We start from the raw sequence: 17,970 nt of genomic DNA, 5'->3' as shown, positions 1-17,970 counted from the left end.
CTCTAGTTAGAATCCACGATCCCTAAGAAATTCATAGCCCACTTCGTGCATCAGTAATAAACAAGGATGGGAGTGGGAAGAGAAGGTGGGGACTCATGTGAAGTCTCTATGGCTAAATGGAGATAGATCCTGGAAACTGAAAAAGAAATTCTAGCTTGAGAAGGGCTATGATCAAACACTCTCAGAGGGGCAAGAGTCATTTGTATGTAATAAAAATTTCTTGGAGACACCGACTGCCATTGAAAGGAGAGATATTAGCATCCCTCTGAGAAGGTGATTATGTTTGAGTTTTGAAATGTAAATATACTGCTGGATTCTATTTGCCAGTTCTCAGAATTTTTCTTCTATTTTTTTTATTGTGATAAAGTACACATAGGATTTACTGTTTTAGCCATTTTTATTGTGATAAAGTACACATAGGATTTACTGTTTTAGCCCTTTGTAAGTGTGCAATTCAGTGGCTTGAGTACATTCACAGTGTTGTATGACCATCACCACCATCCAGTTCCAGACCTTTTTCATCAACCTAAACAGAAACCTTATCACATTAAACAATAACTCCACTTAGCCCCTGGCAGCCATCCCTCTCCTTTCTGTCTCTATAAATTTGACTAATCCAGGTACCTTATATAAGTGGAATCATATAATATTTGTGCTTTTGTGTCTGGCTTATTTCACTTAGTGTAATATCTTCAAGGTTTACCATGTCGTAGCATATCAGGATTTCCTTCCTTTTTAAGGCTGAAATATTATTTCATTAGGTATATGTACTACATTTTGTTTGTCCTTTCATCTGTCAATGGACGTTTGGTCTGCTTCCACTTTTTGGCTGTTGTGAATAAAGCTGTTATGAATGCGGGTACACAGGTCTCTGTTTGAGTCCTTGCTTTCAATTCCATGTTTGTCTTTAATATACTATAAGAACTGGCAAGGTTTGAGAAGCAGGACAAAGATGGCCATAAATTTAGTAAATGGCAACTGGTGACTTGACAGTGCTATAGAAGTTTTCTCATAAACCTAATTGAATTAAAAATCCAGTTGGCCAAACCCACATACACTTGAGCCAAAGAAGTTTTCCAAAAGTTCATTAGCTGCAAACTTGGGAGCTCCATGAACAGATGGGACTTTTTCCCCTGGATTTTTCAGTAATTAGACAGGAAAGGTCTTTGAAACTTTAGAACTCAAATGGAAGATTTTATCTTGCCAATGCATCAGTTTAATGCCTTTGGTAAAAATATACAAAAATCAACCATTTAAGTTTCATGATGCAATGATGTAAGATTTCAGTGTCATTAAACTTCGACTCTCAGGAAGGACACAGGTTTTAGGAAATTTTTCTGACAATGTTGCAGTTTCTTTTTTTTTAATTTCTTTTTCTTTTTTTAGTTTCTTATTTCAGTTATATTAATTGAGGTCTTAGAGGAACACATTTAACTCTTTTGTATTTTTAGGTTGTGCAAAAGAAGATGAGCATGGTCAACAAAATCCAGATAAGATAGATGACACTCCTGTGACAATTAGGGAACATTATCTTGCAGATTCACATAGCTTGTGCCTTAGAGTTATGGAGAGTGAAGTTTGGACAATTGGCTTATCATTTGTGCCCCAGATTCTTCTATGGGGTATGTAGAAAACACAAGACTTCAGATCCTGTATATCTGGAGGCTCTGCTCTCTCCCAAAAGCCTATGATTGCACTTAATTTTTTCTATATTCCAACAAATATGCGATTTATAATAAACTTGTTCTTTGCAGTTTACACTCAAAAGGAGTTCTGTTATTTTCCAGGGCTTTCTTTTTATCTACAGTAATTTTGAAATTACCTAGTTTGAAAATGGAGAGAGATACTTGCTAGGAATGTAGTTGGTTAATAAATATAGGTAGAGACCTAAATTTGTGATTGATTAGTGGAGCATTAGTTTATCTCTGTCCCTTGCAGCCTACATATATATTCATGTATTATTTATACATTTATGTTATTTTGTGTCTCATCTCCTCAGGACATTGTGCTTCACTATATTTCCGCAGGTTTCTAGTCCTGATCCCAGTCTAAATTCTCTGCTTCTTTACCTAACACTGCTGACATCTACCACCTTAACTGCACTTCTTTTTGCTGGAGAGATCATTTCCTTCACTTCTCTCTATGGATGTTGCTTGTTTCTTCATAGACCAGGACCACTGGATACTCCATTGCTCTTTTCATCCTTGTGTATTCTCTTGAGGCTCCTGCCATCCAGCTAAATCCTTACTCTGTCTACTTTCCATGATGCTATCATCTGCCTACCTCCATCCTCCTCTACTATTCAGGATGGCTTCTATGCTTAACTCTTTTTTCTCTCAGCCTCAGCTCCAGCCATCACCTTCGAGTCTGTGCACATGAATCTCCTATCTAGCCCCAGATCCTTGACCTCCCCAACTATGATGCACCTCAGACAAGTGTCCCTTGGATCCTGCCATCTCAGGGAACTACTCCTCACCTCTGTCTGAAGTTTTAAACTCTAAAATTTCACTCACCGAGGGTCCATATTCTTCCATCTCTCTTTGGCTTTCACTGCACCCAGTTGCCAAACTCATTCTCCAAATACTCATTTAACAAATATTGATTGAGATATTTTGCTAGTTTCTGGGAATTTAGTGATGAGCAAAAATGTCTTCATAGAACTTGCAGTCCAGCAGAGGAGAGAGAATTAATCAAATGATTGCATAAAGAAATTTAAAATTGCTACTGTGCTAAATGCTACAAAGTACAGACTATGCTCTTGGAGGACCTTCCCGAATTAGGAGGGCAGGGAAAGAAGTGACAGTAGAGCTGAGATCTGAAGGATTAATACTCTATGAGGGGTGGTAAGTCTTTTAGGAGGAGGGATGTGCTTATGCAAAGGCCCTGTGGTAGAGGGGTGGGACATATGTTAAATAAGAAGAACTGAAATTCCCATTAACTAGAGTCTAGAGAGGGAGAGTGTAAGATAAAACTAGAGATGAAGAAGAGGTCCAGAGTTTTTGGCATCTTGTAAGCTGTAAGGGATTTTTTCTTCATACCAAAAGCTGTGGAAGTGATTTGAAGCAGTTGAAAGAGAGAGGTTCCTCTCCAATTTATATCACATGTCTTAGAAATTCATATACTGAGTGTAGCTTTATAGTATTGTATTTTTGGAAGCACACAGATTCATAGGCATATTACATAGGCTGCCTTACATTTGAATGGTTTTACTCTTATCTGGAAGTGTCACGTGTTTTATTTTAATGCTATAATTCTAAATACTGACTACTGAAAGCACTTATTTCTTTTTCCTTTATTTCATCTTGAATACATCTATACTTATACCATTGTTTGAAACCTTGGTTTCCAGTGAATCTGTCTACAGCACTTTTGTGTAGGCACTTGCTTAAGTCAAATGTAATGCGCCAGAATTTTAGGTTGCAAACTTAAGGGACCTTTGGATGTTTAAGTGGTATTGTCAAAATTTTATACATTACAAATCTTTTGTTATTTATGATAACAAAAATACTTTTTTGTGGTAGCAAGATTATATCTTCTATTGAGAACCATTAATGGTTTAGGGAGGAGAAATACGTATTACTATACTTGCCAGATTGTGAAGAAAAAAATCTTTCTCTTTTTCCCTTAAAAAGCTCAGAGGATGAGCTTCTTGTGGTAAAACCTACAGGAATGTGGGCTTTACAGAGAATCGCAGAGGCAGGAGGTGAAGAGACTGGCTCAGACCCCCTACCCCCCACCAACTCACTTCCCCATAGTGAGGGCAGAGCTGAGGCACAGACCCAGGAGACAGCTGATCAGTGGCTCCTCTGGTTTTGTTTTGGTTTTGTGGGATGACAGCCTGAATGAGCAATTGATTGCCTATTGGAAACACAAACGATGAATCCAAGTGTCCATGGAGTTCCCACTTGTGATTTTATGAAAGAAACAAGCGTCTCTGACACAGATTGGAGACACATTATTGCCATCATACTGAATTATAATTATGCACAAATGGCATAAATGAGAGCTGCCTTTTTAAGCAAAGTTTTTAGTTCTTTCACTGTATGCAGTAACCTATCAGGGCCCCCACCTGATAGCTATCTGTTTCTATTCCACCATTTCACAGACAAGAAACTGTGTCCCAGAGACATGAAGTGATGTGCTCAAGAGCATACTGCTTATGGGGAGACAGAGCTGAGATTCAGACCCAGCCTGACTGGAGTCCTGTGCTCTCTCCATCATGGGTCAGTCATATGATACAGCTGGTGTTTGCTCTTCCTGCAACAGTGAGGGGGACCTAGAATATCAGGACCTCTTTTTTCCTCTTCCTTGGTTTCTTTTCTCCCCTTCTTCTTCCACTTTGGATGTTTCAGATGATGGTGGTGTCACGTCTTTGCTCCTTTCTTCCTTAGACACCTCTGAAGCATCTGTTTGTATGTGTAGCATTTACTGAATTCACAAGGGATTCCTGAATAATTTAAACTTCTGGATTCTATGCTCGTTGAAGGTAAAGACCAGGCCTGAGTTAGCAATTTTAGTTTTCAGTTTCCCTCTCTATCCATCTGGGCCTTGCGCATAAGAGTTCAATAAGTGTTTGTTGGAGTTGTTAAATTCACCAGAAGAAACATTTTAATTTGGATGTTGGAATGATGGTATCTCTCATAAACAAAATGTCTCCAGATTGTTTGGCCTGGGGAGCTCTCATGTCTATTTTCTTCATGTAGTGAATTTTATTGTATATAAATTTTACCTCAATAAAAAAAAGTCATGTGCCTTCAGAATCATGTATGGGAAATTGTCCATTTTCCAAGGGGTCACTGCTGTCAGTTGCTGGCTAAGTCCTGACCAAACATGCAGAATCATTAATTAGGGTCATTTGTTCTGCTGTGAGCTGAGCAGACTGTGTAAAACCTGCCCAGGAGAGAATTAATTCATCTTTCTCTCTGCTTTTTTAGAGTACACCTAACACTATTCTCAAAGCCTGCAGGCTTCATGCATATGTTCTAATGGGCTAATTGTTCAAGAGACATTTGTAAATTAATCTTTGACTTGAGCTAAGTGGTTTCCCCTAATGGCTTTAATGCGGTGACTCCCGTTCTTGGTCACACATCAGATTCACCAGAAGAGCTTGTTAAAAAAAGGAGTTGCCCAGCTTCCCCCTCTCTCTAAGCTTGAGAGTCTCTGATCCTAGTGAATGAGGGTGTCTCTGTTTCTTAAGGAACACTCTTGAGGTGATCACATCTGGTAGTAGCCACCATTGTGAGCCATTGCTTTAAATACATGTCTGAAGGCCCATGTAGCCTCATGTGTGGATTTGGACCCAAACCCGACAACATGTAACCAGCTTCTAGAGCAGGTGGCGTCTCTAAAGAGCTGATTCATTCACGTCTGACCGTATTCATATCACTGGATCTGACGTTTTCTTGAAGAGCTCCTGAGGGTGGATATTCTGTGCTTTGTCATACTGTTTTCCACTTCTATGAACTTTCTGAGACTTTTGGAAGATCTTCAGGACCTGGAATTTCCCTCATGAACATGGCTGTGAATATTCTCTTTACTCTCCATTTGTCATCAGACTCCTGGTGTCAGGTGTTTTGGGGACAGTGTTTTAGTGCAGTGTGTGTGTGTGTGTGTGTGTGTGTGTGTCAGTGTTCTTGGCATTCTTCTGTACAAACACATGTCATGTTTGATCTTGAAGTTTTGAAAATAGATGCCGCACAAGCACCATTGTTCGAACGGCATTTATGAAATCTCTTTTGTTTTTAAGGATCGGGCACTCTATAGATATTACTTAGTACCGAGTATCATCACACAGCATATGGGTATTTTCAGTAAACCTAAAAATATGGCAATTAGCACCATGCAAGTAGCCAAGGTGATTTGGTGAACCCAGACTATGAAAAGCTGGAAAGGCTAGACAGGTGCTAGTGAAGGTTAGCACAAGGTATGTCCTGAGAAGGCATGCTCACATTATCCCCGTATGTCAGACTGTTCACAAGCCTTTGTTTGCGACAGTGCTTTTTAAAGAGCTTGGTCCTTGCATGGGGCATTCTGTGACTCAGCTGCTGGAAGGCAAATGTTTCCTTGCTTCAGGTATTACACTTTTCTTGGCTTCATCTTACTATGTCCTTGGAGCTTCAGTGTCCCTTATCCCTGGACCTGTAGAAGCACAAAGATGGACTCTCATATGAGAAGAAACAATGTAGGAAGAAGGTATACTTTGAGAATGGGGATGATATTGAGATATGCCCCTGTTGTTCCTACCCTTCTTTACTCCTCCATTTAGGTTTGTTCCATTTAGCTTATGTATTGACCCTGCCAATACCACACAATCGAGTACTGATTAAATAATTTTGCATAGAATTAACATACGTAAGGATCACCTCATGAAGGAGTACATTTTATGGCTCCATGGACTTCTCTCGTTTGTTTTTCTTAGGGCCTTATGTATGGCAGATGCGAAATAAATACTTAGATGATTATTTGGAGGTGCTCTATAACATAACCATTTAGGCTAAAATCTGATCATTTTGTGTAGTCAAACTGGATTTTTTCATCTTTAAAGTAGGGTTCTCAGGCAATGGGGGATTTGCCAAATAGATAGAGATAATAAATGGCAGCGAGATAGAGAGAGAGAGGACATAGCCTTTGTGAGGGCCTGTAGAAGATGAATCTCTGTTCGATTCCTGTTTTCATGGCCAAATCCAAAGGGCTGATTTATTTTCTGTAGCACCTAGATCCAGATTGACAATGTAATCAAGTCTGATGATAAAGAGGCATTTAGCAAGTTTAAAAATCACATGCACAGTTGTTTGAATACTGAGAAACAGATTTTCTCCCCATCGATCATTTCATGCCTGAAGGGAAGGTGGCACTCTTTGGATAAAGCCTTGCAATTGAACACGAGGACCCAAGCGTAGGTCCATTCAGCAGAATCTTAAGTTCCTGGGAACTTGGGAAGTCTTCCTTCTGGATTTCTTGCCTCCTTTACCTTATCAGAGTGATGCTGATATTTGAGTTTGCATCTTAGGAGCATAGCAGGATGCCTTCCTTCCTGCCACTAGCTGATTTGCTTAAGTAAGCTGCACATTGTCTCCCATCAAAGAGGCCGGCAGGAACAAATTAGGGTCAGCTACTTTGGCTACTCCAAGGCTTGGAAATCACCAGCATTGAAGAAAAGCTTAGATCGTGAGCTCGTTTCAGAATGCTGTAGATGCTATTTGCAAGGACTTCTTTCCTTTTCCTTCCCCTTTCCTTTTTCTCCTCCTCTCCTGTCTCCTTCCCTTTTCTCCCAGCCTCTTCACTCTCCCCTTTCCCCTCCTCTCCAGCTTTTAGTGGAATAAGCCTGACAGAAGCTCATCATCCCCCCACCACACACACACTGACAGAGATTAGTCTTGGATCAGCTATTTATGAATGAAAAAGAGGTCCTTCCCCTCTCTTCTGGCCACACCCTTTCTCTTTGCAGCATTTTGAGAATGAGGTCAGGGCTAGATCTAACTGCTTATGTCTCAGAAATAGTGCAGATCAGAATTAATCTTAAGCTATTTGTTTTGCTTCCTCATTCAGATAATGGAGGGAAAAGCAGAGGCCTGTTTATGTTTTTGTTTGTTTGTTTTTGCGTATGGCTTTGCAAGGGATGAATGAATGCATGTGTGTGAGGAGAGAAACTGAAGTGAACTGCCAGGGGGTTTAAGCACTGGATGGATGTTTAATTACTGACAGACTGCAGGAGTTTCCTTGGCTTCAACTGGGGACATGTTTTAGTTTTTAAAACAAAATGGAAGAATAAAATAGGCCCCAGTGGTGTATTAATACTTCCTTTCATAAGGAAAATTTATCAGGTGCTATGAAACTGCATATTCCTTTTACAGTGTCCAGTTGTTTAAACTGTCAGTTTTTAAATGTGCAGCTCGCCATCTCACCCCAGTAGCTCCATGGAGTTTTGCAGTGTTTCCATCAAATACACAGATTTCATTTTCTATCAGCCACTTTGGTGCACATACGCACAATACAGATATCTGTACGTGATTCATTCTCTCTCTCTCTCTCTCTCTCTCTCTCTCTCTCTCTCTCTCTTTCTCTCTCACACACACACACACGCACACACGCACACACATACAGGGTTTGATTTTGCCCTCTTTACATAAATTGGGATTCATCTATATCTGCCAGCCAATGCCACAGGGATGTTAATAGATACTCCAAGGAGACTGACACTTCTAACCTCATTCATCCTGTAGTCTCTTTAGGCCAGTGGTCCCCAACCTTTTAGGCACCAGGGACCGGTGCTCTTATGAGAATCTAATGCCTGATGATCTGAGGTGGAGCTGAGGTGGAGCTGAGGTGGAGCTGAGGTGGTGATGCTAGCACTGGGGAGCAGCTGCAAATACAGATGAAACTTCTCTCACTCACTACTGCTCACCTTCTGCTGTGTGGCCCAGTTCTTAACAGGCCACAGACAAGGACTGGTCCATGGCCCGGGGGTTGAGGACTCCTGCTTTAGGATATTAGCATGTTGAAAGTTATTCGTCGAGCCCTGGCATTGTATGTGGTGGTGGTATTCACTTTTTGTTGTCAAGCTTAATTGTTGGCTCTTAGCATCTTTTTTTTTTTTTGAACATGCTTTGAGTTGGACCACTGCTCTCCTGTGTGAACAATTAAATAAACAAATTAGAATATTAAGTGAGCACAGAAGTGTCAGTATCAGCCCAATTGGCTACATATTCATCTGATGGACTTTTGTGTAACAGGTATCCTCTGAAGGAAGATGTCAACCTGTCTTTTATATCATTGGTGATTAATTTTGAGTAAAGAAGACCAAGGATTGTCATCTAGCTGGCCTAATGTATTACCTAATTTGGCCTTCTGCACCTCAAGGGTTTCCAAAATACTTGAGAAGTGTTATGCACACCGCCCCCCACCCCACACAAGCACATGCACAGATATTTGCACAAGCCGTAAATTTGTGTTTTTCAATTGATAGTTCTTTTATAGAAACAGAAAGTGAATTAGTGGTTGTGTAGGACTGGGACAAGAGTGGGGACTAGCTGTTAGTGGGGTGCGGGATCTTACTGGGAGGATGAAAAGATTCTGAAACTAGATTAAGGTGATGGTTGCATGACTTGGTAAATGCATTTAGTCGTTGATTGAACTGTATATTTAGAATGGGTGAATTTTATGGTATGTAAATTATACCTCGAGAAAGTTGTTAAAAATTGATATTCCTCTATTTGAGTTCTCTTGGGGCCTAGCTTACACATAATATGAAAAGTTGTATCACCCCCAATTTTTACCTGCTCTTTTCCCACCCAAATGCATTGACTTCAGTTGTGGAGAAGCTGGATCCTGAGGTCACAGGGCCAGGTAAGAACCCTGTGCCTTAGGTTACAGGGTCTGCCCTGCCCCCTGTTGGCCAGCAGCGAGGTTGCTGCCCACTGTAAGGTAAAGGAGCAGCATCAGGGGAGCAAGGGGATGAGATATCCAAGCAGGTCCCAGAAAGCAATTGGCACCGTGTTTGTTAGCCGCAGCGACACATGTCATAAAACTAAAAAAGAAACACCCCAGTGTTCCACTCCTTAGTTATGGCGTTATTCTCTTCTTTTGCAGGTGGTCTTAGTCTTTGCTCTCAGCATTGGTGCACTTGTAATATACTTCATAGATTCGTCAAAGTGAGTATCCAAATACATTGTATTGCCATCTTTTTCTTTCTTTTTTTTTTTTTAAAACACGATTATGAGCTTTTATGTTGATCAGTTGATTTACTTTAACACCAACCTCTGCAAGAGCTTCCTAAGTGTGGAAGACTTATAGAGGAAGGCAGGGCTGTCTGTTCTGATTTTCTGAATGGGAAAGCAAGCTCTCACAAGGAAAGCTGCTTTAATCCTGCTGATTATAAGCAGGAGGAGGGGTATCTGAGGTCAAGCCTTTTTGCTGGGTTTTATTTATTTTTAAATAGCTGCTTCCTGATGAAGTATTTGCATTGAAGATCAAGTGCGTAAGAGAGTTTCGATGTGAATTTGCAACCTCCATGAGGGCCACAGTATCCAACCATGGAGGGTATGAGCCATTCTTGCCGTGGTGGTAGAGTCCATTTCTTATTAGGGTTTTCAATGTTTTAATCTTACTGGAGGTCAGTTAGAAATCGTGATGCTATCCTTCGCACCTGCCAACCAAATATTCGGCTGAAGCATCGCTTGCTGGTGCTTCTTGGGTTGTGAAGGTAAGGAGATGGGACAGAGGAGTTCATGATGACTCCCAGAAGTGAAGGACCATGGCCATCTGAGAATTTTCAGAGCAGATGCTTGTGCAGACCCGGGGGTGCTGGCTGAGTGAACTGATGCTTCAGGGTAAGCCTGGGGTGGGTTCTGTGTGACAGATGGTAAAGGAGGTAGAAGAAGTCATTGAGTAGAGCTGCTGGGTGGCAGCCAGTTCTGCTCTGGTCCAAATAGGCATCACCCCTAGGTACATCATTTTTTTCCAACTATTCTTTTGCAATCTTGAAGCTGACGGCATCTGGTAAACTGGAGCTGAGCTGGTCTGACTGGCCTTTCTCTGGTGACATGAACTTGATAGCCAGACAGCAACCTTGAACTCTGCCTGAATTGTTCACTATGAGAGTGCTTTGAACTCTTTGAACTCTATCCCTGGTATAGCTGGATACTAGAGTTTGATCCCAGGAAACCTGGTTGGTGTCCCTGTTGGCACAGGCCCTGGTGTATCAGAATTCCAAGCTTAGCACTCTTTCTGTGGCTCTGGGTGGTGAAAATTTCATGCATGCCTAAACTCTGAATTTCTCAGAGGCTTCTCATCACTAGCCAAAGGATATTGTACATTTGGGTGCCAAGACCAAAATATCACGTCATGGAAAAGAAAGAAAACATCTTCTTTAATCACCCGTCTCTGTGAATCAACCACGTCTGAGAATATCAGGTCCTTCAGCCTATCCCCACGCACAGGGCTGTGCTGCCCTTGCCCATCTCAGATGGAGGATCCTTTAAAAGCCTTTCAGGAGATGAGCTACCACATGCTCCTCCATCAGATCTTCTTGGCCAAGAAAAAAAAGAAGAGCTTTTTTAGTTTGGAAAACTCCAAATGGTATGACGTCGAAGGTAAGCCTCTTTTAAATAGCTACTCTTAATAATTTTGAATCACATTTGCATTGAACCAAGGATCTCCTAAAGCCTCAGTCTTATTTCTCTATTTTCTCTCTAGGCATGAAGAGTGTTCTCACACACCTTGGGTGTGTTCCCTGCAAATTCCATACCAGGGCTCAGGAAGTGGGTTCGGGTATGTAGTCTGTGTACCCCAGACGGAGCAAACCCGTACACGGAGGTGAGTGTGGATTGGTTGGAAGGACAGATGCCTCGGTGCCATCCTTCCCTTCCTCTCCCTTCTTGCTCCTCTGTATTTCTCAATTAAAATAAAACGATCTTATTAGATGGATTTGAATTGTGTCCTTTTTTACAGAGTCTATGGGGAGGCCATCTTTTGCTCTTAGATTTTGGAGTCCTCAGATCCATGTGAAAGGATGGAAAGAGACGGAATTCCCCAAGGCAAGACCCTCTTCCTCGGATGCCCTGCACTATCTCAGTGCCCCTTAGATTTAGTTATGATTCTGCTAAGCCTTGGGGAAGCCGGCTTTGGGGTTCTCTCTGGTTCTGGTCCTTTTATACCCTTGCAAAGGGTCTATTCAAAGGATGTCCTTCCATCCTGTTCTCAGCTTTTCCCAGCGAAAATGCCAATTATCTTAGACCCAGTATCGTTCTCACTCTCCCTGGGGACTGTTCTAGCCTCATCCTAAACATTGTCTTTCTTCTCTGTCACTAAACTGTGTGGTTTGGCATAGAGAGAGAAACTTAGTACCCAAGGAGACCGTATGTTTGTTTATGTAGCCCTTTTTGCTTTTCATTCGCATTACTTCTTTTGTTTCTGGAACCATATCCCATGTCCTGTGGGAGATCTGATCAGCATAGTCAAAACCAAGGAGTCTGCCATCTTTCTGGGGACAGCCAGCAAGCATGCCCAGTTTAAATAAGGGGAAGAATTAAAGTAGAATCTATAAAGTAACCTTTATGACAAATCCATAGATTCCTAGGCATAATAAAAATAAAGAACCTGTTCGACAAACTATAATCAAGCAACGTGAACAAGATAAAAGGAAGTTCTGTCCACACATAATATGTAAATGGAAAGCAGGTGAGAAAGCAGATGTAAATTCTTAAAATTTATCTTTTCCATTCAAAACTGTCATCAGTTTTATACACTGATTGGTTTGCTGGCCATTCAGAAAGAAATGGGCATCTTGGAAAAATAAGCTTTAAACTTACCTTGGAAGTCATATGAAATCGCCACCCTGGAAAAAAGTACACAGTATTCCTCAGATGAATTTTAGTTAGTATTTATACCCTTCCGATAAGTAAATAATTCAAAAGATAATCTATAGCCTTCCCCTTGTGTGAACCTAATGGGTATGAAATGGCTTGTCTCAGTGCATTTTAACAAGAGCTGGCCTCCCTCAAATGGTGGGGAGTACCCCAGGAGCACAAGTTAAAAATCTAAGGCTCTGCTGGTTTAGAGTCAAGACAGTCCAATTCAGGTTGTGCAACTGGACAGGTGGTTATTCTACTGCATGGCAGCAGGTGAGGAAGGCACTTTAGATAAATGTCATAATTGATGGGCGTATGATCTTTTTAACTTTCACCACTTATTTTACTATCAAGAGGCAGTGGGTAAGTTATGTCCAAATATATCCTCTCCTATACGTCTTTTCTTTTCTGTTGTTAGGCCAAGATGGCCTCTGAGCAGTTCTTTTTCATTCAAGGCTTAAGAAGCCCTTCTTTGAGTCTTAATTTTCTTAGAGTGATCACCACAGAAGAATCACTTTTGCAGCCTCAGGTGATTATTATCTAGCTAAGATGGATTGTCCTCAGAGCTCCTGGAATTGAAAGCCAAAGAGAATTACATTAAACTGTTAAAATTATGTTTTATCATCCCAGCAGAAGATTCTCCAAACATCCAAGAAGGGGGAGATGTTCCACCAAGTCTTTGGGTAGACCTCAAGGTCAATTCCTTAACAGACACAGAGAGGCATTAAGCCCACCACACATAGTAATCCCTTCCCCCGCACCAACTCCCTTCAATTAGCCACATGAGGCAGATGTTATCCAAAAGAACTCCATTTCTTTTTCATTCTTTTTAAAGGTGTTGTGCTCAATTTAAGGCATATCCACTCCGACTTCTAATTCTGATGTTTCTAGATGCCTAGCCCCACCCTTTCTCCCTACGCACTCCGATACTCTATGAAGCAAAGATTTTTTTAAAAATTGTACAACCAAGTCAAAAGTGCCCCTAGACTTCCTCTGGGTGATAATGTCATTGTGGTTGGTTTCATCCCTGTTTCTTCCCTTTGACATAGGAATTGTAATTCTTCCCTAATAGTTAAAGAATACAAAAAGCCCAAGGGATGTCAGTGTGCAGGCAGGATTCATGGATTGCATAATGTAGCAGTTCCCGCTGCTTCTAGAATTTCAAGAGAAAGTTGGAAAAGAGAGAGACTCAGGACTCTAGGTATTTGCATTTTTTTCCAGGGGAATTCTGGGAAAGGATGACTCATCTATGTGAAGATATTTATTCCTTTGATTCATGTTTAAACTCTGCTACTTTTTATGCTATAGTTACGTGGATTATGAATATTTAATGCTGCATATACTGAAAATGAAGGTCAAGTCCTGCTTACTGGTGACTTTAATGCAGACTCATGTCTCAGAAAGGCAAGCTACCTGCTGTTAGCAGAGTAGAGCTGAAAGGTTATCCATTGTTAAAATTTTCCTTAATGACTTTATCTGCTCCAAAATGGCTGGTACACAGTGGAGGCACCTGCTGCTTTTGCCAGTCTTTGCCCTTGGCTTCTGGTATCAGCAATGCCGGTTTGGGATATGGACATTAGGATGGGGGAGGAATGGCAACACAAATTTTGGAGAGCGTCTGATTTAAGGGCTGGATTCCAGGGTAGCAGCAGGGTTACAGTATGGAAATGGCCTCCCCTAGTCTTTAAAATTTTACATTTGTATTCAATGATTCATTCATTTTCGTATTCATTCATTCATTGAAATGTCTTCAGTGTGATGATGCTGAATATTTTCCACATGGTAAAATTGCTACGGTTAGTTATGGCCAAGGAAAACTGTTTTTAAGATTGCAATAGAAATTGACCAGACTGTTTTCATAGTCTCTGAAAATAAAACTGGCATGGTTGATGTAATAGAGATACCCAGAGCTTTAGCAGAACTGGCCAGTCACCCAACTATTTTACTCCCCAATTCTTCACATGGCCAGGGCTCTCATCCCTCAGCCTAGAAATTCTCCTCAAAAGGAAAGAGAGCGGTTGGTGGTTGGAGGGAACCAACATTTGCTGATCACGTGCTGTGTGCGAGGCGTAGTACTAAGCACGTTAGAATAAATAACACACACATGATTCCATCAAAGTCTCCTTACAACTTGATAGGGAAGATGTTATATACCCTTTCCAGTTACAGATGAGGAGGATGAAGCTGCAACATTTGCCCGAAACCATGTAGCTAATCCTGGAGCCAAGATTTGAACCCAGCATGCCTTAAGGCCCCTCTCTTCCAAGTGTCAGAAAGCAAAATTCCAGATTGTGGAAGTGACTAAATGGGTTTAACGAGAAGTTGCAAGAATGAGAGGTCCCTTAGCCTCGTCCTGCTGACTCATCTGTCTTATTTTCCTTTTTGTTCTCCATCTCCATTTCCTATCTGTGGGGCCAAGACTGAAAGTCAGCTATACTCACGGGGGGTCCTCTCACACCTTTCTCCCTAGGATGTGGGATATATCCATGAGACATGTGCTGTCTGATGTCTGTTTGGATTTTGATTCATTTCTTCCTAATTACGGCTTAATAAGACTCTCTTCTATCTCAAGGAAGTAGCAGTCTTTTGTAATGGAATAGAGTCAAGTTAGCAAAGAACAAGCAAAGATTATTGTTTCTCAAGGGCTCTTCCCACTTAAGGGATTGTTTCCAAGTAGAAAGACCCTTTGCTCTCCCTTCCTTCCTTACCTAGTCCTCTGTGCCTGTTATTTGGTGCACTAAAGTAGATAATGACAGAGGCCCTTCTTCCTCATTAGATAGATTCTTTTATCTCTTAACTAGAGAATTGCAGACTTTAGGTAGTTATAGTTCTGCATTATGTACCTGGAAAGTTAGTATTATCAAACCAATGGACTTAAGGAAAACTTGGTCCCAGAGATGTTGCTATAGAAGTCTTTGAAATGATGTAAGACATCTGGCCTCCTCCTCCAGTCTTGTTCTTAGTTACTGGGCACACAGGTGTTGACGCAGCCCTTTCCCTACGCCCAGCCTCTTGACAGGCACCTGACAGAGCTGTGAGAACAGGGCAGATCACCTCCATGAGAATGCACTGAAAACTGTCAAGTATGTGAATGCTACTTCCACTGTCACCATCAGCACTCCCCTTGCTGTGCAGCATGAACAGCTGGGTAGCCCATTTGCAGATAGGAGACTGATCATCTCCCTCTGCGCTCAGCTCCTTTAGGGAACCTGGTCTTTCCAGTAAGTATTCTGAGAAATTTGCACCAGACCTTTATGTCCTTTTTGAGAAGTCACGGAATGCATTTAACTTTTGTTGAGGAAGTCAACACAAATCACTGTGTGTATAAAGCATCTCCCTATTGTTTCTTTCCTTTTAAAATATCCTCCACCCCAATTTTCTCCACCCCTCCTTGACATTTTTATTACCAGGCTTTGGTTTGGAAAATTATGGGTAGGGAAAGTTCAAGGGCAGGATGTTTAGAACAGCACTGCACATCTGTGAAGGGAACACAACAGGAGAGCCAGCAGCTGTTGAAAGAATGGAATGTCAGATGGTGGAGATGCTGAGCCCACTGAGAGGTGGGGGAAGAGGAGATGCCTTCGGGGCAAAAAGGCTGTAAATAACTCCCCATGGGAAGTCCCTGTTCCCTTTCAGAATTTAACCTTTAATGGCAACACTCGATTCTCTGAAATGGGAGCCACCGTAACTCAACTGTTCTACCTCATCTCGTTTTCCAAATTGCCATTCTTTCATCAGTTGGGCATAAACCTGGTAGAGAAGACAGGTGAAGAATGTGCCAAGAGGATAAGCACCCTCCCCCCGACCCCCTCCACATTGTTTAGGTGGTCTCAGCTTCCTGGCTGATTTCTTATTCTGTAGGTGATACGTAGGTACTGTATGAGATGGCATCTAGGAGCGTCAAGAGAACTGCTTATCTTTGGTATCTGGAAAAAAAATCAGAGACCATATTAGGAGTGGGAGCGAAGATGGAGCTAGACCTTCCAGGTTTGCCACCAAAGGCAACTTTAGAATAAATGTTAGAACTCGAAGAGGCATCAGAGTCCACTTGGTGCCACAGCGTCCTCTCCTGCAGAATGATGGCTAAGTGAACTGCTCAAGGTCCCCCAAGTCATCAGGGGCAGAAATAGAGCCAGAAGCCAGAGCTCTTCCCTCCCAGTCCAGACCCTTTCTACTTCATCTCTTGGGTTTTTTTTTTTTTTTCCTTTCCTGCTAACCGAATAATAAACAAAGATGTGATAGCAAATATTATCCATTGAACAGTGAAGCAAACAGTGACATTTAATGCCAATGCTGGAGTTTCAGAATGTCATCATGGGGGAAGCTCTAGGGAGGGCCATGGAGAAGCACAGAGATAGTCCCAGGTGGAAAAGATTGAACCTAGTCAGGTGGGTGCTTGGGGTAACTTTATTTCATCTCCCTTGGCAAGAGGCCTTGAATTCTTTGATTTTATGATCCTGCTACATTTTTTTTTTTGCCCTGTACTATTTCAGAGGGAGAGGTAAGAGTTCATTTCTGTTGTGGAAGGTCAGCAAGGCTGAACACATTGCTTTGGCCTGTTTGAAATTCGTTATATATAACTTTTGAGGACATTCTTCCCAATTGCTCTTTTGTTTCTCCTATAAAAACACTATCTGATGACTATGTCTTTAAACCCATATCTATTCTACCCTCCAAAATTAGAATGAATTATTTCTTCTCATTACTATCCAGAATTTCAAAATTAAGCTTTGGATTATCTGACACCTTCTTAGCCTTCTTGCCTCTTAAAAAAATTGATTATTTCAGGGCAAATGAAGAAAATGCATCTGCTTTCGGGCCCAGTTAGTTAGTTATATCTTCTGCAATTAGCACACGTTTATACCACGAGAGCACTGGATGTTCTCCCCGTTGTATGATACTGGTCCTCTACCTAAGGTCATGGCCAGGCGTGCGATCAGAAGCTGCTGAGAGATCAGGGTGGGAGCCAGCTGGAGGGAAAGGTTAGAGCTCGGAACAGTTTAATCCAAACACAAGAGCAGAACGCATGCTTAACACAACCGTGGTTGTGCTGAGATGTGGGGTCAACTGTTATGGTTTTATTATAGAGTTTATGGGCTGCTGCAGACGGGAATGGAGATGTGACCTCTGTCTTTACTTTTATTCTCCTTGTCCTTCTTCCTGACAGCCTGACAAGTTGTAACTTTGGAGAGACCCTGGTCAGTGATGATGAGTCATTCGTGGTTTTAAAATAGAATCCCTTGCAGCAAGGATGTCCTTGGGACTTTTTGATGCGTATGTCACCGTTTCCAGAATTTGGAAGAAGGGAATGTGTGTCTGTGTGTGTGTGTGTGTGCGCGCGCGTGTGTGTGTGTGCGTGTGTGTGTGTGCATGTGTGTGTATGTAGGGCACAAGCTGTTCCACCTATAAGTCAATAGAAAAGTATAGTATGGGGGCATTGGATAAATCATCATCATAACAGGGATGATGCCGAGAACTGGGTACCTGCATCTTTAAAGGTATTAATCAGGTAATAGATCTTTATTAAGTACCAACTCTGTGCAAGGCATTTTGCTAGGTGTTAGGGAATTTCATATACTATGTATAAGACTGGATCTTTTCCATTAAGATGCTTAAATTATTT

The 17,970-nt window shown here is 41.5% G+C and overlaps 1 protein-coding gene across 9 annotated transcripts in view; it reads left to right on the top strand.

Annotated features, from left to right (window-relative positions):
- The window catches only part of KCNMA1 (potassium calcium-activated channel subfamily M alpha 1), a 709,157-nt gene that overhangs the window by 345,760 nt on the left and 345,427 nt on the right, over positions 1-17,970 (top strand). For 8 of the 9 annotated variants that reach the window (XM_023527946.1, XM_023527936.1, XM_011355314.2 and 5 more), the window contains exon 2: positions 9,589-9,650. In XM_023527946.1, coding sequence (XP_023383714.1) covers positions 9,589-9,650 — 62 coding nt within the window. Of the gene's footprint in view, positions 1-9,588; positions 9,651-10,982; positions 11,091-11,193; positions 11,425-17,970 lie in introns of those variants that run through there. The other variant, XM_023527943.1, reaches the window with a different exon arrangement.

Source organism: Pteropus vampyrus, unplaced genomic scaffold (genome assembly GCF_000151845.1).
Source record: "Pteropus vampyrus isolate Shadow unplaced genomic scaffold, Pvam_2.0 Scaffold20, whole genome shotgun sequence".
Taxonomy (NCBI): Eukaryota; Metazoa; Chordata; class Mammalia; order Chiroptera; family Pteropodidae; genus Pteropus; species Pteropus vampyrus.
The sequence above is the reverse complement of the archived record's forward strand: the minus strand, read 5'-3'. Positions and strand labels throughout refer to the sequence as shown.